At 46.7% G+C, this 19,724-nt stretch overlaps 1 protein-coding gene and 1 long non-coding RNA gene across 2 annotated transcripts; both read left to right on the top strand.

Annotated features, from left to right (window-relative positions):
* Nucleotides 1-5,354: 5,354 nt before the first annotated feature.
* Nucleotides 5,355-13,037, top strand: PGK1 (phosphoglycerate kinase 1). The gene is made up of 7 exons (XM_014310954.1): nucleotides 5,355-5,524; nucleotides 7,993-8,043; nucleotides 8,903-9,058; nucleotides 9,179-9,323; nucleotides 11,363-11,466; nucleotides 12,170-12,289; nucleotides 12,897-13,037. Exons 1-7 carry the CDS (start codon nucleotides 5,460-5,462, stop codon nucleotides 13,015-13,017), a joined length of 762 nt encoding a protein of 253 aa, XP_014166429.1. The 5' UTR covers nucleotides 5,355-5,459; the 3' UTR covers nucleotides 13,018-13,037.
* Nucleotides 13,038-13,802: 765 nt separating this feature from the next.
* Nucleotides 13,803-16,877, top strand: LOC106632050. The gene is made up of 3 exons (XR_001335684.2): nucleotides 13,803-13,979; nucleotides 14,159-14,257; nucleotides 16,407-16,877. It is a non-coding gene; the product is annotated as an uncharacterized LOC106632050 (long non-coding RNA).
* The last annotated feature ends 2,847 nt before the right edge of the window (nucleotides 16,878-19,724 follow it).

Raw genomic sequence — 19,724 nt, 5'->3', positions numbered from 1 at the left:
GGGGTCACTCACCCTTACAGTAAAAAAGGGGTTTCTTGTGTTAGGATGAAATTTCCCCTGTTTTGGTTTGTGCCAATTAACCCTTGTTCTGTCACTGGTTTTACTGAGCAAGTCCAGTTCAAGTCGTATCCAAGTGTTTCCAGGATGAAGAATTTTGCTTCTCCTTAAGATCCAACCCTGTAATTTCATCCTCTTAGACTGTCTCAGGCCTAGTATGCCCCATCAGGTGTGGAAACCCACAATTTTAGCACTGGTTTGGAAAATGCAGGTTTGTTGCACAAAAATAGTAACCAAAATACTTGGAACTATTTAATTTTGGCCTTGAGTTATTTTGAGTTAAGGCAGTGTGTGAACCTACTCGTTTCAAATGGAACTTTTGTTTTAGCCCTGACTGAATTAAAAATAAAGAAATAAAAACTTCATGAAGTAGCCATGAGGCCCCAAATGCTATGGACTAAGCTGTGATACAAAAATCTGCATTTGTCTGGGCAACACCCTTCACTGTGATTCAAGAAACACCAGCTTTAATACAGAACTAAAACTTGTTAAGACTCTCCTGGAATTTAAAATGTCTCTCCTTTCCTGAAACCTGATAAGTCAGTGATGTTTCCTAAGTGAAACCATGACTTGTCCCAGAGTAAATTCTGTTACAAGCCCCTGATTTCAGTTTTTCTTGAGCTCAGTTTGGTAGAGCCTCACCTCCCTTGGTGGCAGTGAGCACATGTGAAGGGTGAGCAGAGCTCTTTCATTCCATAGCACTGTTTTGTTAAAAATGGGTAAATCATGTCATCAAATTGAGGTTCATTCTACATGGTAAAAGTCAGTGGAACAAATACCACCTTTAAGGGCTCTGATAGAAAATTATACTGTAGGTAATGGTAGGATTCATGTTCATTTAAAACTGCCTTTGGCACTAGAGAGACAGCAATGCTGTGTTCCTGCAGCCTGCCACAGCCAGGGTTAACATTGGAGCCTCTGCTGCCTCAAACATCACCTTTGCAGGCTTCATGGAATCCATTTTCCCAGAGTGCAGTTCCTGCATGGATTTTTGAACTGCTCCTTAGAGGTTTTCAGTTCAGGGTGGCTACATCATCTTTTAAGATGCTCTTTCTTTTTTATTTTCCTTTTTAAGTAACATTTTTACTCCACATCTCTGCAGAGCAGTATGACAAGCCCTTAAGGTCAGACTCTGATTCCAAATTCAGCATCTGCCTTGACAGCAGAGCTGTGTTATGGGCAATGTGAGGGGTTTTTTTCTTCCAGTTGAGTGGACAATTTAAGTAGTAGCTGTGAATTTGTACCATGTCTGCTTGGTCATGAAGGAAAACTGCTGATCAGGTAAGATTGGCTTGTCTATATCCCATTAAACACATCTCTAAAATAAATTTTTAAGGAGAATTGGAGAGCTGTACACACGCACACAAACTCAGGTGCAGGAAGAAGAGACACAGAGGATTCTTCAGCATTTTTTTAATTAACCCCTCATTCAATTTCATGCATGGACAGCCTGAAGCCTTTGTCCCTGCAGGTGTTGGGAGTGATATTTGCAGGCATTGGCCAGGTGAGGGAGCAGCCAGGAGATGTCTGCCCGTATTCTCTGAGCACTGTGCCTGTTTTTCAGGCAGCTTTTCCAGATTGGGTGCTCTTTTATCTTTCCTACACGATCCCTGTGCTGGGATATTGACCATCTCCCCCTGCAAGGAGATCAGGGCACTCAGACCTTGTGCTGCAGCCTGTTTTTAAGCAGAGGTTTAAAAGCAGTGGGTGGTTCCAAAAGCAGGAAGTTTCTGCAGCCTGGGTCACGGGACACGGATGGAGATGCAGATTATTGGTCTCACAAACACACCCCAGTGCACCAGAGCCTTTGGTCTGCTTAAACTTGCCCAGTCCTGTTCCTGTTGGATAAATGAAGCAGGATCACGCAGGAGAGGGATGTGCAAGTCTAAAGTACAGCTGCTGCTTCATGTTCCTAGAAATGACTTCCTAGGATGGTCACAGGTCTAATCCCAGCTCCTTGGGTTTGTCATTACCAGCCCTTTGCCCTCCTGGCTTTGCTGCACTGGTTAACTTAAAAGTGCGGGGGTTGAACTGTTTGCATGGGCTTTTTTTCTTTAAATATTTGCAGTATATTCTAAGTATTTCACAACAGGAGGGAAGGACAGAGAGGTGACTCAAGCATGGAAGTGAGCTTTGAACGTGTGTCTGTGTATCTTCCCCATTCTTTGTAACTCCTTTTACAAATTCTCATGCCTGGGCCATTTCCCATCTGTAATTGTGTTCTGCCACCTCAAGTTCTCATTGACATCCTCCCTATTTCTCTATCTCATGTTCTTCACACAAAAAAAAAAAAGGAGAAAAAGCAAACAAGGATAAAACCAGACAACACTGAGTGAGCTGCACTTCTGCCAGAACAATGATCTTTGTAAGTGCACCAAGATTGCTCCAGGCCTCTTATCCAACACTCTCCTAACCTATGGGATATAGTGGAGTTGGTCCTGTGGAGTAGAGTCCTCTTGGTCATTTTTATTTATGGCTTGCTTGGTCCTTTCTTGCTGAATATCTTATCTTACCTGGGGACTCACCAGTGTCCTGCTGTCTGTCCCTTGTCCCTCAGCTGTGGCACACGGCTGTCCCAAAACACAGGATACTGTGTTTGTGCCACCACACACTGAGACACCCCTGCTTCACACATTTTTACCCCTAGGAGGTGACAGGAGAGCTTTTGAAATGAAAGCCTTGTCCTAATGAATGAACCCATTTCCCAGGGAAGGCAGAGTTGTGGGCTGCAGCTGGGAAGAGCTTTCCTTTCTGAGTCAGCATTGAGGAATTTAACCTTTGCCTTCAGAGAAAGCAGCACAGCATGAAGTAGTACAGGAAGAAAGAAAGGGATTCATTTCAGACCAGTTAAATAGTTACAGCTCCTGTGGATCCAGAGAAGCCCTCCCTTGTCTCCTCACTGAAGTGCTTCTAAGGTTTGTTCACCTGCTGTCACTTGTGCTTCTGGCTTGGATTGGAAGCCAGCTGTGGCCAGCTGTGCTTTGAGCAGGGGATCCCAGCTCCTGAGGGGAGGCTGGGTCCAGGACCACTTTAGGGTTTGACTCTCAGGCCTTGGTGAAGGCTGGGTTCACAGTGACACTTCCAGATGTCCCTGCCCACAGGGGACACTGTGATCACTGTCCACAGGCTCTGGATTACAAGGACCCACCTGGTGACTGCAAGGTTGGGTCTGATTTGCTATGTCACAGGAGGGACCCCTGGGTACCCCCCAGATTTAATCTGCAGTCAACGTTGAGACCATTACTGCACCTAATTTAATTTGAACCTCGATTGTAGATTTACAGCAATATGAGATAAACTACAGTGGCACACACTGACAAACTCCTCTATCCTAATTGGTGACCACCTCACAGGAGATTTCATGTCACCCTCAGTTTGTTCCCACCTGTGTATTTCAGGGTTTATTGCTGTTGGGACCAACACCTTTAACATGTCTGGGAGGCCCATGCAGGCTTTCCTGAGTCTTGCAGCAGGAGACTCCCACCCTTCTGCCTCAGGCTGGGTGTTTTCACCCATGTGTGAGCAGTGCACTAGTCTGGCTCTCTAGGTACCTTTGTGTTTCATTTCTTGTCAGTGCATGCTCATTTGAATCAGAGAATCTTTTAGATTGGAAAAGACCTCTGACACCACTGGATCTGATCTTTGACCGATCACCACCTTATCAATGAGAGCAGAGCACTGAGTGCCACATCCAGTCCTTCCTTGAACACCTCCAGGGATGGTGACTCTACACCTCCCTGGGCAGCTCATTGCAATGTTTAACAACCTTTCCATGAGAAATTCTTCCTGATGTCCAACCTGACCGTCCCATGGCACAACTGGAGGCTGTTCCCTCTCCTCCTGTCCCTGTTCCCTGGGAGCACAGCCCGACCCCCCTGGCTGTCCCCTCCTGTCAGGAGCTGTGCAGAGCCACAAGGTCCCCACTGATCCCCCTTTTCTCCAGGCTGAGCCCCTTCCCAGCTCCCTCAGCTGGTCCTCATAGGACTGACTCTTCAGACCCTTCCCCAGTTCTGCTGCCCTTCTCTTGACTCCCTCCAGCACCATCCTGTCAGCAGAGAACTGATTTTGTCACCACCACTTTCTCAGCGGTATCTGTACATTTTTGTGAGCGTGGCAAAAAAATAACCCTGTCAGCAACAGAAGGGCCTATCCTATGGGTAAAACACAAAAGACTATGAGCTCCTTTTTCACCCAGTACAGTGCATTGCACTGTGCTGTTGTCACCCAATGCACAGCCCAGTGCACTGTGTTAGAGGCTGCACGTATGTTGGGGCAGGTGATTTTGGGCTGCGCCCAGAACCTGCTGTGAAGGCATGGAGTGACAGCACAGGGAATGGCTGTGACTTGGCAGAGGGCAGGGTTAGGATTGCCTCCAGCTCTGGGGTCCCTGCACAGGAAGGACACAGAGCAAGTCAAGAGGAGGCTCCAAGATGATCAGAGGGATGGAATACTACTCCTATGAGGAAAGGTTGAGAGAACTGAGATTGTTCAGCCTGGAAAAATGAAGGTTTTGTGGCCTTGCAGTACCTGAAGGGAACCTACTAGAAAGAGGGAGAAAGACTATTGACAAGGGTCTGGAGTGACAGGACAAGGGGGAATGGACTCAAACTGAGAGAGTAGGTTGAGATTAGGTTTTAGGAAAAAAAATCTTCCCTGTGAGGGTGGTGAGGCCCTGGCACAGGTTGCCAGAGCAGCTGTGGCTGCCCCTGGATCCCTGGCAGTGCCCAAGGCTGGGTTGGACAGGGCTTGGAGCAGCCTGGAATAGCGGAAGGTGTCCCTGCCCACGGCAGGGGGGGGAACGAAATTATATTTAAGGTCCCTCCCAACCCAAACCACTCCGTGATTCTACTAAACGATGCTGCTGCAAGGTGTATCCCTTCAAAGAGTTGTTTTGTCCCCACTTGTCTTGAGAAGTATTTATGTAGGTCACTTAAAAATATCCCGGGTTTTGTCTCGTCCTTTACAGTGGACGCATGGCCTGCCCCAGGCCTATGGCTCAGCCGTGAAGTGCCTGCCCTTCATCTGAAGGATTCCCACCAGCCGACACACGTTTAGACACCATTTATGGGTGATTTTCCTTCAGATAAGGTGCGGAACCGTTAATTTGGTGCTCCGGGAGAGGACCCCGGACTCTCCCGGCACCCTCAGGGAGCGGCGGCTGCGTGTGGGACGTGACCGGGGCTGGCGCCGCAGCCCCGCCCCCGAAAGGAGGGATGTCCTCTGCCGGACAGGAGGCTTGACCAATAGAAATGCAGAGAGGACAGCACGGACCAATCGCTGACGGGAGGGGTGGGGCCAGACGCGAGGGGTGGTGGCGGCGCGGGCGGCGCTGCGGCAGAACGCGGAGGCGGCGGAGCCGAGCGGGTTTCGTGGGAGTAAAGTGATTGGGGCCGGCAGCAAACATGTCTCTCTCCAACAAACTTACCCTGGACAAGGTGGACGTGAAGGGCAAGCGCGTCGTCATGAGGTGAGGCGTTGCGGGGGGAATGTGCGTCGCCTGAGGCCCGCCCTGCTCGATGCTCCACGCTGGGGCCGGACCGGTGCCCCCCGGTAGCAGCCCCTTGGCCGAACCGGGCGCGTGTCGATTTGTGCGGTTTTAATTTCAATTTTTTCTCTCACTTGGTGTTGGAAAGGCTCCTGCATCATCGTGGAGCCGGCCCGGCTCCCCTGCGGGTACATGGTGGCCGGGCAGGGTGTAAATCCCGGCCCGGCTCCGCCGCCCTGGATCGCCCCGCTCGCTCGCACGTGTGTCGGCCACAGGAGGCTGCAGGGCAAATCCAGCCAGCCTGCCGTGCTTTTATTCCAGAGAGCTACCCCAAACCTCGCTTATTTCCCAGTAATTTTTTTCTTTAATGCAAATTCAAAAAGCATTGCAATAAAAAAGTGAAGATACGGCTCTGCTCAGCTGTCCAAATACCAGTAATAATTAATTTCTTAGCAGGAATCGAACCATAGAATCACAGAATGGCTTGGGTTGGGAGGGACCTAAAGCCCATCTCTTTCCATCCCCATGCCAAGGGCAAGAACACCTTTTGCTAGAAAGGTTGCTCCAAACCTCTTCTAGCCTGGCCTTGGACACTTCCAGGGGTGGGGTGTCACCGCAGTTTTTTTCAGCACATCCTGGTCTGAAACCCTAAAATAGGCAGTCATTGCTTATTTATAAAGCATCAGTGTCTGAACGCCTCATGTTAAAATTATTGCCAAGTCCTGGGAGATAAGGGCACGAATTTACATCGTGATATGTCCTGCTCGAAATACTTTAATTATGGGGTAGTTTGTTCAAGGTCACTATAACGTGGTTACTGTGTGTGTGTTATCTGCTCTGTGCGTAGGCAGGGATAGCAAAAATATAGCTGCTCTTATTCGCAGTCTGACAGACAACTTGCTCTTTTTACCCCTTGTCTCTTCAACCTTGTTTTGAACTAGTTCCCTGATTTTATTATCAGAAACCAGCCCATGTAGCAAGTACTGAAGAAGCTTGCTCCGGATTTCCGCGCACTTTCTAAGTCTGGTACAACAAAAGATCTCTCTAGAACTCTGTACCTGACTATTTTTTTGGCCATCTGACTGGTTTTTTCCATTTCTGAGTCATGTTACAGAGAGCAGCCGTGCATTGGCAAGCGATGGGCTGAGTTTGCCCGCTCAAAATCTCCGTTAATTAATGCTAATTAATTAATTTTGCTGTTCCGCGAGGGGCTACCCAAACACAGCAGGTGAGCTGCCAGGCTCCGTGTCTCCTGAAACGAGTCACCACGTGCTCTCAGTAGTACTAAAATCGATACCTCTTCTTTTTCTCCTCGTGTTCATGGTAATTTTGGCGTACTCACATCCTGCTTAGCTTCGGGTCCTAGTGCCGAAGCTTCAGGAAAAGTTGAGAATGGGGAGGAGAGAGGGCTCAGGGGAGCTCAGATTTCAATGGTCTGCAGGGGGCAAGAAGGCTGAGCTGGACCTTTCTTTTGTAGTTTTGATGGCTCTGTAAAGCAAACTATCCTTTTATTCTCTCCTTTTAGGATAATGGTGCTTTTCTTTGCCCCTTCTAGAACTCGACCACTGTGCTGTGGGGCTGCCAGTTCAATTTCTTTCTGCTCAGCTACTCCTGTTTTGCTGGCAGCTTTTGTCTTTTCTTCCCGTTTGTTTCACGTGCTGAGTGGGCTGCAGGGGGATTCATTCACGCAGCTTGCTGAACGCGATGTTTTTAATGTATAGAAAGATGAAGGATGCACGCTCTGCTCTCTGCTCCAGCCATGGGTGTTCCCTCCCGTGGCTCTGTGAGCAATTTCTGCCTCCGCGGTTACGCAATGCTGCTTCCTGCACATGGGCACGAGGGATGCCAGGAGAACGGGCCCTGAAACTCCTCCCTGCCAGCGCTGCAGCTGGCACGGCTCAGGAAGTCACCTCAAGATCCAAGTCAGGTCTTCCAGGGAGAATGTGATAAGCCACAGCAGGGAGATTAGAGCTGCAGAGGACAGAAGTTAAAGCTTCCTTGAACTGCCTGCTGGCCACAGTAGTCCAGCCAAGTATTTCTGAAGCCTCATTTGAGGACACAAGGTCACTAGTTGTAGTTAATTTTCTTTCCTTTGGATGTTCCTCATTGAGATCTGAAATCATATTGTTTAAAAATGAAAAGTTGTGTCTGGGTTTATTTCCTGCTCAGCATTACTGCTGCTCTGGTCCTGAGCATTAGGATGTGTTGGTGACCCAGGTTTCCTGAGTTATTCTAGCAGTAGTTTTTCTCCATTTGTGGTGTTATCACAAGCAGAAATGGCTGATAACACGTTGATTTCAGAACAGAACTTGTCGACAGGGCAGAGGTGAACATCTAACTCTAGCCAACACCTTTACTGGCAGGTTCCCTCACTCATATGTTGAATATTAATTAAATAAGTACTAAAAAAAATCTATTGAATATTAAATTTTGTTTCTGATTTTTTTTAGGGTTGACTTCAATGTTCCAATGAAGGATCACAAAATAACCAACAATCAGAGGTGAGCTGTAATTTCCATCCCAAATGGAGGCCCTAAAGTCTGCTGTGTCTCTGACTTCATCCCAGTACCTGGAACATTACCATGATTAAGCTGTCACTGCTCAAACCAGAATATTAAAGGTGTCAGAGAAAGTCTAACAATTTTTAATTAAACCCCCTGCAGTTGCTAGCAAACTACACTTAAATACAAGGCTGATACTTGCTGTGGAAAGCATATGGGAAAAAATCTCTTATTTTAGAGATTAAGTTAAACTTCTAAACTGGCTGTAGCCATTTCACAGCCACATCCCTTAGGCTGTGTGTGAAAGTTGTCTCTCTCACTATCCAGGAGTCTCTGTGCCTCCTGCTTACCCTGGGGCTGTGGTAACTTGTTGTCTTTGTTAGAATAATTGCTGCTGTGCAGCACACAAAACCCTGGAGTTTACAAACAGTGATGCCAGCTGTCTTGCCCTGCTGGTCTGCCACTTGCAGGAGGTGCCAGCTTTGCTCACCACAATGTTCTCACTGCTCACCATTTCTCTACTGGTGCAGGATCCCAGAGTAACCCAGGGAGCCTGGTACTGTTCAGGTGTGTCCTGGCATTTCTTAGCTGACCAATCAGCAGAATTTAGATTACAAAATGCATTTTAATTCATGTCCTACATTGCTTGGAAGATAACAGTGAAATGCATACAAACAGGCTGGGATGGAGAATTTTGTTGATGATTTCTTGAGGAATTGTTCTGTCCAGCTCTTGTGCTCTGTCTCTTTTGTCATTTTTGAGGGACAGCTCCCAGGGCTCATGTGTAAGTGGTACTAATCTGCTTGCCTGGTAAACTCTAATTGAGTGCTTATTAATTAGCTGTTGTGTCCTGTTACAGAATCAAGGCAGCTGTTCCTACCATCAAGCACTGCTTGGACCATGGGGCCAAGTCCGTGGTTCTCATGAGCCACCTGGGTCGCCCAGATGGTGTCCCCATGCCTGACAAGTTCTCCCTGGCCCCAGTAGCTGTGGAGCTGAAGGCACTCCTGGGCAGGTAAAGTGGAAAAGCAGCCTGGTGTGCACCAGGCCCTCCCTGCCAGGGGACCTGGATGTTTTTCTTTCCACCAGGAAGCCACTGGTGAGGTTACAGTGTGTGTGTGTCTTGTGTTTGCAGGGAGGTGTTGTTCCTGAAGGATTGTGTTGGTGCTGAGGTGGAGAATGCCTGTGCCAATCCTGCTGCTGGCTCAGTCATCCTGCTGGAGAACCTCAGATTCCACGTTGAAGAGGAAGGCAAAGGCAAAGATGCTTCAGGGAACAAGGTGAAACTTCATGTGTGCCTGCTCTGGTCTTACCTGCTCTTTGGTGCAGATTGACAAGGAGCCAGAAGCCTCTCTAACACACTGATTGTGAACCTGCTCTTAACAGGATGTCAGAGATCTTTAGTTCAGTGTGTCCCACTGTTGTGCAAAAGCTTTGAGTGGAATACAGTGAATTTCCAAGATGAAACGCTAAAGTGAAAGGCTATATATGACTCTGTCAAAAAAGGCGAAAAAAACAAAATAGAGCTGTGCAAGAAACTGCTGCTTATTACACTTCAGTATTGGGTGTCTAAAATGAAAACCAATTTGGAGACAGTTTGTTGCCACCAGGCCCATAAGAATGATGCTTCCTTTTTGGGTTACATGGCTAATATTTCTGCACCACAGGGATTATCAAACCCTCTAAGCCTGTCTGCTCTTCAGAGCAGTTCTCTAGAACCAGGCTGCCTTGCACCTCTGACATTTTGCTGAAGGTCAGCAGAGTGCTTGCTCCAGACAGCTGCTTTTCTTAGCGATGGTGACCCCGCTGGCTTACAGAGATCCAGTGCTTGGAGGGAATGCTGACAGGGAGTGCTGCCCTTTATGGGCTGACACAGGACTCCTGCAGCTTAGGAACACAGCACAGAGTTGGTGAGCCTGTGCAGATGGCAGGGGGAATTTGAGCAAATCTGGAATTATTCACTGCAAGACCTGTGTGTCACTGCAGGTATAGTGGCAGGGAGAAGAGTGGGGCAAGAATTTCATTTTCTCTGGGAGGCAGTCCCTTGGTTTTGTGTGTTTCTGTAATTCCTAGGTGATTTAGCTGGGTGTGTGCATATGGAAGCACACACTGCACTGAGCACGTCAGGGGAGAGGTGCCAGTGTCAGAGCTGCCTCTCCTAACAGCTAAAATCAGTGCTGTGGAAACAGTGATGCAGTACAGGATTGCAGGTTGCTGACTGCTGCTTAAACTGTGCTTTTCCAAAGTAAATGCAGTGGTGGTGGTTCCTTCTGTCAGAGCCTCTTGTGTTCTGCTCACAGATGGAACTGGTTCTAACTGCAGCACTTACTCTCTGTGCAGCCAGGCAGTTTGCTGAGTGAGGGAGCAGTTGGCAGCATTGTTGCAGAATCTCTGTGGTCCCTTGCACTTGTCTCCTGCTCAGGCTCTGCTAAAAAGGGCCCCAAAGCTGTGCTGAACCCTGCTGCCATCTCTTGGAGTGCCTTCCTGCCATTGTCCCTGTGGTGTCACATCTGGTGCTGGCAGAGGCCTCCCTGGGGTGCTGAGCTGATGAGCAGAGCCCTTGGAGAGGGGCTGGCCTGACTCCATTCTGGGCTGTTTTCTGCACCGAGTGGCTGCTGGCTCCCCCTGAGCAGTCACCTGCTGCCCCAGTGGGCTCTGCTGTCTCTTCATGCTGGGAGGGAGAGCTGAACTGCATAAGCCATCCTGTGAGGATTTAGTAGGATGCTTGGAGGAGTCTTTTAAAAGAAATACACCTGTTCTTACCCACTACATACTACACATAGCTGCATTTCCAGTACTGGCTGCTTTCACTGTGGCCTGCTGTATTGTGCAGGCCTTTTATCAGACTGTTCGTTGGTTAATCCTCAATGCAGTTGCTAAGTCAGTCCTTTAGGAGCTCAACCTTTTACTTGTGTCTCTTGGAGATTGTGCTTGCTTTGTTCAGTGAGTGAGCATGAGTTTGTTTAGCCTGATCTCTGCCTTGTCTCTCTACACCCTTCCTGTGCTACCTGTGTTCCCCACACAACACTGGAAATCTGTTGGAGAGGGACTGAAAGGTTTGTGGTGCTGCAGATCAGAAGTGTGAACAGTTTTCAGCAATAGCAGTCTAGGGGAGTTTAGGGTGGAATTTAAACCATTTAAACTTTTTCGTTGCTTTTGCTGGACTGGGAAAAAGCAAATGAAAACAGTGACCCACCAGATGAACTGATGAGTTCCTCAAACTGATCTTTGCTTTGGGTTTCAGTCAAATAGCTGACTTTGAGCTCAGATTCAGAGTCAAAGTCTCAGGGTACAGACTTGTCCTTCTTTCTCTTTTTAGATCAAGGCTGAGCCTGCAAAAGTGGAGGCTTTCAGAGCCTCTCTTTCCAAACTGGGAGATGTCTATGTCAACGATGCTTTTGGCACTGCACACCGAGCTCACAGGTGGGTACCTGTTTCCCTTCTCCAGGCAGAACTGTAGAACAATATCTGCTATGGAAGCACATCAAATACTGCCCCCAAGGAGTTCTAACTTCCTTTTGGGCTACCCCACTATCATTGTGCTGTGTTTGTTCCTCAGTAGTGGATTTACTGGAGGTAGTTGTCATCAGTGTATGCTCTTTCAGGTTTGTCTCTTGAAACAAGATCTTTAGACTTGAATTGGCTTTTTTTAGACTTTGAAGATGTAACAGTTACTTGCTTAGGGCTTGTGTAAATTGTCCTGCAATCACAACAGCCTTCTTTTCCAAAAGATAATTTGCTCCAGAGTTATTATTTCATGGAGTGTGTTTAGATATGTATACTTGCAAACTGCAGTGATCCTCTTGGAAGAAGAAATCCCTGCTCTTGGCTATTCTTATTTGTCCTCTGGTTTGTTGGATCGCTTAGTTGAGATGATAAATGTCTTGCAGACCAATATTTCTGTGAAAAACCAATGTCAGAAGTGAAGCACGCATAGCTCTCTTACCAAACTAGGAAAACAAAGCCCCTGTGTGTGTTTTCATGCAGGTGGTAGCTGTTCTCATTGCTGCAGCTGACTAAAGGGTTGGCTTTGTAATGCTCTGAGACATGGGCGTGTTTCTACACCCCCATGTCTCGCGGAAAAAGGAAATTTTTCCTTTCCTCACTTTGTACTTTAATTCTGCAGCTCCATGGTAGGTGTCAATCTGCCTCAGAAGGCTGCTGGCTTCCTGATGAAGAAAGAACTGGATTATTTTGCCAAGGCCCTAGAGAGTCCAGAGAGACCCTTCTTGGCAATCCTTGGAGGGTAAGGCTCAAGAACATTGTGACTGTATTTCTCTAACTGCCCTAACAAATGACATGTTATTCAAGCAAGTGCTTTCCTTTCAAGTGTACCTGCAGTTAGATTTGTAGCTGACTCCTGAGATGTGGATTAGAGAGGAGCTAGCTGATACATCTGCTCCTGTGATGATACAATCTGGCTGTTCATTGTCATTCCCCAAATCGACACAGTCCCCAGCAGTTTTTTGCCCAGATGAGCCAGGAGAGCAGTTAGAGCCATGAGGTAGCCCAGACATTGTCAGTGACCTTTTCCCCCAGTTCAGGGTACAGGAGTGCTCAGGCTCTGAACTCTGTAAATTGACACGACCTCTCATTATGCAACAGGTTCTGCTGGGCAGTCAGGGGAAATCAGGCTCTAAAGGGCTAAATGAGGTTTATATTTAAATAGAAAAGAAGAAATGGAGGGCTGAATAATGCTCTAGTAAGTTGAATTTTAATACTGGCCTGCTAACTTGCAAAATTCTCTTTTTGTCCATTCCAAACAATTCTTGTTGGATCATTTTCTAGAACAGCCTTGACAAACCAAAGTAACAATATTCATTATTCGTTGTTTTTCCTTTTCTCTCTTACAGAGCCAAAGTTCAGGATAAGATCCAGCTGATCAATAACATGCTGGATAAGGTCAATGAGATGATCATTGGTGGTGGAATGGCATTCACCTTCCTCAAAGTGCTCAACAACATGGAGGTATGAGGAGAACAATTCTGTGTCTGCTCCTAGTGGAGAATGTGGTCTGAATGCCCCTTACATGTTCTGGGATTGAGCACAGGCTCTCTTGGCTCTCTGCAAGAGTAGGGAGCACTGAGAAATTACTTGACAATCCCTTTGCAGAACTCAGATTGCTGCCACGTCTCTCCATGTCCTTCAAGAAAACAATATTTCCAGAATTGCTCTCTGAGCAGTTTGGGTGCTGATGTCATGACCAGAAGCTAAAATGGTAGGTTTGAATGGGAAAGGGACTGACAGGGGGAGCAGTAAGGAATAGGGTGGGTAGGACACCTCTTAAAGGAGTAGAAAGAGTAATTGTGAGCCTTGGCAAATGTTCCTGAGGGCTGGCAAGCTGTGTGGAGTCTGTTGGCTTAATGAAATTGAAGCCCTGTTTGTTCTGAATTTTTAAGTCTAAAGTAGCTTCTGTGAGATTTGGATTAAAACAGCAAAATTCCTCTCCCAACATGCAGATCTGAATGCAGTAGAAATCCCTTTTATTTGACTAGAATTGAAGTAGGGTTGGCAAAGTTTTCTAACTAAGGCTTCAAGAATCTGACATTGATTTAAAATTGACTTACTGGAAGATTAAAAAGTGTTAGGAAGATAAATACCCCCCAGACTCCACCCTCCTGCAGCAGCTGCTGGCAAATCTGTCTGTGAATAGAGAGAAATTCTTGTTTCATGTCTGGGGTGAGGGGGAGGCTTCTGGCTGGGCATGGGTGATTTGAGCTGGGGGTCAGCAGTGAGTGACTTCTCTCACTTCCCTTAGGGCCTGGACTGTGGCCCTGAGAGTGTGAAGAAGTTTGTTGAAGTTGTGGGAAGGGCCAAGCAAATCGTGTGGAATGGTCCAGTGGGAGTCTTTGAGTGGGACAAGTTTGCCAAAGGAACCAAAGCCCTGATGGACAAAGTGGTAGAAGTGACTGGAAAAGGCTGCATCACCATTATTGGTAAGTAGTTGTGTTCTTCTGTTTCTAAATGCATGGAGAAAGCTTGTGATGGCCAGCAATGTGATAAAAATACTGGTCAAATTATTTTCCCCAAGTTCTCCTCTGTCCTTTAGCTTGGGCCTTCAGTTGTACAAAATCTGAATTTCTTGTGTGTCTCATGGATTCTGTTTGTGCTACAGGTGGTGGAGATACAGCTACTTGCTGTGCTAAGTGGAACACTGAGGATAAAGTCAGCCATGTCAGCACAGGAGGTGGAGCCAGCCTGGAGCTGCTAGAGGGTAAATCCTCTTTTATCTTCATTTGTTTGAGTAAATGTGGAGTTCTGGGTGCTTTGCCATTATCATTTATCAGGAAAGCACAACAACAGTGTCATGGTTTGACACTAACCTCTTTCACCAACCAAAACAAAAAAAACATTCCCCTAAAAGTTCCCTACTTTTAACCCCCTATCTTCTCAAAAACATATCCATGTCTTCAGTAACCACACCAAATACCAATATTCAAATCTCAACACTAATTAATTTAACCACAAACTCCCAAAAAACTCACTTCCTTATCAAATCAGGGCACAGAGGAATGTTTTTTCTGTGCCACCATGTGGAGTTAGTTACAGGTAGCTTTGGAGCTACAAGCTCCTCTTCTCCTGTTCTGTAGCCCTCACAGAGGAAGAGAGGAAGGAAAATGGAATATTCCTGCAGACAGCACAGCACGCTTCTCCCAGAAAGCGAAAATACTGGGATAGAAAACAAGAGTGGGCTGGATTTTATCACTGATCCCTCAGGACATGCCAACCAGCCTGTTGAAAATGCCCGGTTTCTGATAGGGAAGCCTCATCAGAACAGTCTGGAATTCTTGCCAGAAGTCTCTTCTTCCTGTTTGGAATTCCCTTGGTTTTGGGGAGCCCTCTAGTGCTCACCGAGAAACCTGCACGAGGGTGCTTGGAATTCAAAATGGTGAGGATTGAAGGGATTCTTGTAACGAGTTCCATTGTTCTCTAAACGACTTTTCATTTCCTCTGGTAATTTGCCGTTTCCCAGTGTGTGTAAATTATCCAATGCTGTCAGCTCCTCTGGAGAGGAGAAACTTCAATAAACTGCCTTGCAGCTGCTGTTTGCAGGAGTAAGATGGGAGACAGAGCTTTTGTTTCTGTTGCCTAGGGAGTGATGGGGAAGGGAAAGAATGCAGATGGCTCGAAGGAAACTCTGTGTATTCAAAAGCACAAACTTGTCTAAGTTTTGGCCCAAAATATGGGTTTGTGTGTGTGATCTTTTAAATGTAACGGAAGTCTGGCTAATTAGAAAAGCTTCTGAAGATCAAGAAAGGGGAAAAATCCCTGAAAACTCAGCAAACTAGTGAGTTGTGAACAGTGTTACAATTCAGTCCTGCTGCACAGCTTGAGCATTAGAAGGTTGTTTTTCTGAGGAAAGGCAAAACCAGAGTGCTGTCTGTTCATTATTAAAGTAGGACAAAAAGCTAAAAATGCTTTAGAGAATGTTGCACTTTATTAATCTAGGCCCTTGTACTCAAAGATGAGAATATTCTTTGATTCCATCAGTTGGAAAGAGACATGTAAATGTCTCAACCTGAGTGTTTTAGATATTTAAACACCTGAGACTCATAGGAGGCTTTTTCTCTTAATTAATTCTTAAAATTTCTACCACACTCCCCAGAATTCTATTTACATGCCACTACGGATTTTAAAAAGTATGCAGCAACTCCCTAAATCCAATCAAAAATCTGTTTGCCATCAAATTTAATGGAAGAGGATGTTGGGTGTTTGGATCTGGCCCTAGCAGAGACTTGGACAGAAATGTGCCATTGCTGTTAATTGAGGGTTGATGGCTGGGCTGTGTTAGGAATCTGTGCTGACATCTGAGTGCAGCTGTGCTCTGGGTGGATTCACTGTGTGGAGCAGGCCCGTGAAACCACCGTGGTCAACTGCAGCTATGATATTTTCTGAAAAATCCCTTTGCCAGGATTTTTCTCCTGAGAAGCCTCAGAGGAAAAGAAAAACAATAATTATCTGCTGCTGTGGAATGCAACAGGTGCATCTTTGATTGGACCATGTTGGTTGTTTCTAATTAATGGCCAATCAGTCAGCTGGCTCAGACTCTGAGAGTCATGAGCTTTTGTTATCATTCCTTTCTATTCCTTGCTAGCTTTCTGATGAAATCCTTTCTTCTATTCTTTTAGTATAGTTTTAATATAATATATATCATAAAATAATAAGCCTTCTGAAACATGGAAGAGATGAGGATCTGACTCTCTCTTCCTGAGACCCCTGTGAACACCACAGTCAACATGGAGCCAAACTCTTCATTTTCAACATCTAATTCCTGATTCACTTTTTAACATTACATCTCTTTGAATGTTGCAAAGTTGTTTGAGAGGTCCTTAACGCTGCTGCTGTGTTTTCTCTGCCCCCAGGTAAGGTTCTCCCTGGTGTGGATGCCTTGAGCAACGTGTAGAGAGCAGAGCCCCAGGCCCGGTCCCGTGCACAGCCCCTGAGATCCAGCACTTCAGCGCTTCCGTGTTCCAGCTCTGCCAGAGGCAGATCCCAGAATGTAAACCAGAACGGGACCTGGGAGCAGGAGGGAGCAGCAGAGAGCAGAGATTTTCCTGACTGCAGTTTACATGATGTGGGTTTGTCCACTGTTACCCCACTTGAATTAATGTAGTTGAAGCTGTTGTTGTGAATTTAGAGTGTATATATTTATATTTTGCCTTTTCAAAGAGATTAATCCCTGTTAGATGTATATCTCAGAAAGGAGTGCACTGTCCAGCTTCCACCCTAAAGGCATTTTCATCACTTGACACGGTTCAGAAACTAGAGGGGACTCCAGTTTTTTGGAGGTTGGTTGTAATAGCTGCTGAATAAACATATTTCAAATGCTCCCAGTTTGTACGTTGTCCTTATTTCAGATTATTGGAATGGTCTGCATTAAAATACCTTCTAGCATCTGGAATCGGAGCTATTTTTCCTATTTGCTCTAATTATAATATTTCTAAATCTCCTTTTTTGTTTGTCCAGTGGTTCTATAAGCACCCAGTCATCATCAAAGTGAACTTGGTTGGTAAGGAAGTAAATTGCCACAGATGTGCTGTTATGTTAAAACTTCAATGCCCCTCATAATAAAGTAAGATAAGTATGAATGTGCAAGTCAAGTAAGAAAAATTCAAGTTCAACTGCTTGTCATTTAGAGAACTTGCCTCACAGTGGGCAACTAATGTATTTAATACCAAGACAAGGGGAATTTTGAAGACTAAATGGTAACGAAGTCCCTGGCAAACAGAATTGCAATGGGCCTCTGTTCCAGTTTGTGGTCCTAAAAGCACTGAAAGTAGCATGGTAAAACTGCCCAGTTGGACACTGGGGTTTGTGTGGCTTCAGCACGTGGCAGAATTGCAGGAACTGTCAGTGGAGGCCCAGCAAGGTGCCTCCAGTGCCTGGAGCTGGATTTCCACGTGGGCTGCCCTGTGCTGGCTCCTGTGCTCACTGCAGGGCCCAAATGTGAGCACAAACCCAAACCTGGGCCTTGTCCAGCCTCAGCTTTGGGTTGTGGCAGCAGTCTCAGCTGTGCTCTGAGCAGAGGCCATGCTCCAGCTGAGCTGCTGCTGGATCTTCCTGCTGGATCCAGGAAAAGTGAGTGATGTGAGGCAGCCAGGGCCTGGTCTGATTCCCACTGAAATCCCAGTGGTGCTCCCAGGAGGTTCTGCACAGCACAAAGCATTAAGGATGGACCATGGTGGAAATCCCTGAGGTAAGCAACAGGTCACAACACAAATTCTGCTTTTCTGTTCATTCCTATATATGAAATGCTACCAACACAAAATGAAAGTATGTGTTAGAACACAGACACTCTGCCAAATTTTACGTGGTTGTGAGGGCGTGTGAATTAAAACCTAATAATGCTGAAGAGTGATAAAGCTGCTATGAAATGTATAGCTGTTACAGTTTAAAGCTAAAAGTGACTATTGCAAAGGAAGTAGAAATAATGCAAATTACTGCAGCGCTGTGGTCTCCTTCTCCTCTTCCTCCCCTCCTTTGTAACTCTCCCAAGCATTGTCTGATGGCACATGAATGATGCACATTTTTGCTGTGCTGTGCTCATGTTTTCCAGGCAGGGGTGCAGACCTCCGACAGCTGCAGGAACGAGGCAAAGAAAGGAGGGGGCTTGTCAGCCACAAAAAGAGCATGGATTTTGGAAATCCAGTACTACAAAAACAAACATTCCACCATGTCTTGTAACGGATCCTCGTTGTCTGGCTCTGCCAAACAAGACCTCGTGACAGCACAGCCCGTTTTTGTGTCACTCTTGTGCTCCTGTGCTGCTGGACTCCCATGGAGCAATAACAGACTTTTCCCCCAGCCCTCCTTTCTGGGTGTTTACAGTAGAAGGTTGGTGTGTGGCCACTACCTCTGCTGGCTTTTTCCTCTCTCCATCAAAAGCAGCAAAACAAAGCTATCTGTAATTAAATACAGCAAGCAGTAATAATGCTCTGTACACACAGATGTCTCTGCTTAAAAACCATTTTTCCACCTGAATTTGGATGCTTCCTACTCACATCTCTAAAGTATCCTTTTGTTTCTATATGGCTTGTTTTGTGTACTGTGTTCAACACAGGAAACATGGCACAGCAGGGCCAGAGAGATACTCAGCTTTAAATAAAAATAAATTGTAGATAAAAATGGACAAAGCATGTAAACATGAGACCATATGAGCTGAACCCTTGATGGCCAGCAGCTGAGTGTTTCACTGACAGACTTTCCAGGGCATTTCTTTAAGTTTTGCCTGCTAATACTTCTTTAACAGGTTGCCTTTAATGTTTTATTGTTTCTGTTGAGAGTTTCTGGGGCAAGGAATGGTCCCTTTCAGAAACAGGGTGGAAGAAAGTTTAGAAGCAAAGCTGTTGCAGAAAGCTCATGATGTGATGGAGGTAATAGATACAGCAGGTTTAGGGGGCTGATATTAAGAGCCAGGTGAAATAAAAAATAAAGAACTTATATCCTTTGGCCACACCTACCCCATGGAACATTCCAGGCTGGGGCAGAGAGGCTGGAAGGGGCCTGGTGGGAAAGGCCCTGGGGGTGCTGCTCAACAGCAGCTGAACATGAGCCAGGTGTGCCCAGGTGGGCAAGAGGCCACTGGCACCTGGCCTGTTCCAGCCATGGTGTGGCAGCAGGACCAGGACAGTGACTGTCCCCTGAGTGGGCACTGCTGAGGCCAGTGATGTGTTCAGTTCTGAGCCCTTCACTTCAGAAAGGACATGGAGGGGCTGGAGCTTCTCCAGGGAAGGGCAGCAGAGCAGGGGAAGGGGCTGGAGCCCCAGGAGGGGCTGAGAGAGCTGGGAAGGGGCTCAGCCTGGAGCAAAGGAGGCTCAGGGGGGACCTTGTGGCTCTGCACAACTCCTGCCAGGAGGGGACAGCCGGGGGGGTCGGGCTGCGCTCCAGGGAACAGGGACAGGAGCAGAGGGAACGGCCTCCAGTTGTGCTATGGGAGGCTCAGGCTGGACATCAGGAAGAATTTATCATAGAAAAGGTTGTTAAACATTGCAATGGGCTGCTCCCAAGCAACCACTGATAGGACAGGGGAGGTTCAGGTTGGATATTGGGAAGAATTTCGTCACGGAAAAGGTTGTTAAACATTGGAAGGCGCTGCCCAGGGAGGTAGGTGGTGGACTCCCATCCCTGGAGGTGTCCAGGGAACAACTGGAGGGGGCCCGCAGCGCTCTGGGCTGGCTGAC

The sequence above is a fragment of the Geospiza fortis genome, unplaced genomic scaffold (genome assembly GCF_000277835.1).
Source record: "Geospiza fortis unplaced genomic scaffold, GeoFor_1.0 scaffold744, whole genome shotgun sequence".
Taxonomy (NCBI): Eukaryota; Metazoa; Chordata; class Aves; order Passeriformes; family Thraupidae; genus Geospiza; species Geospiza fortis.
This window is presented reverse-complemented; position numbering and strand designations above follow the sequence as displayed.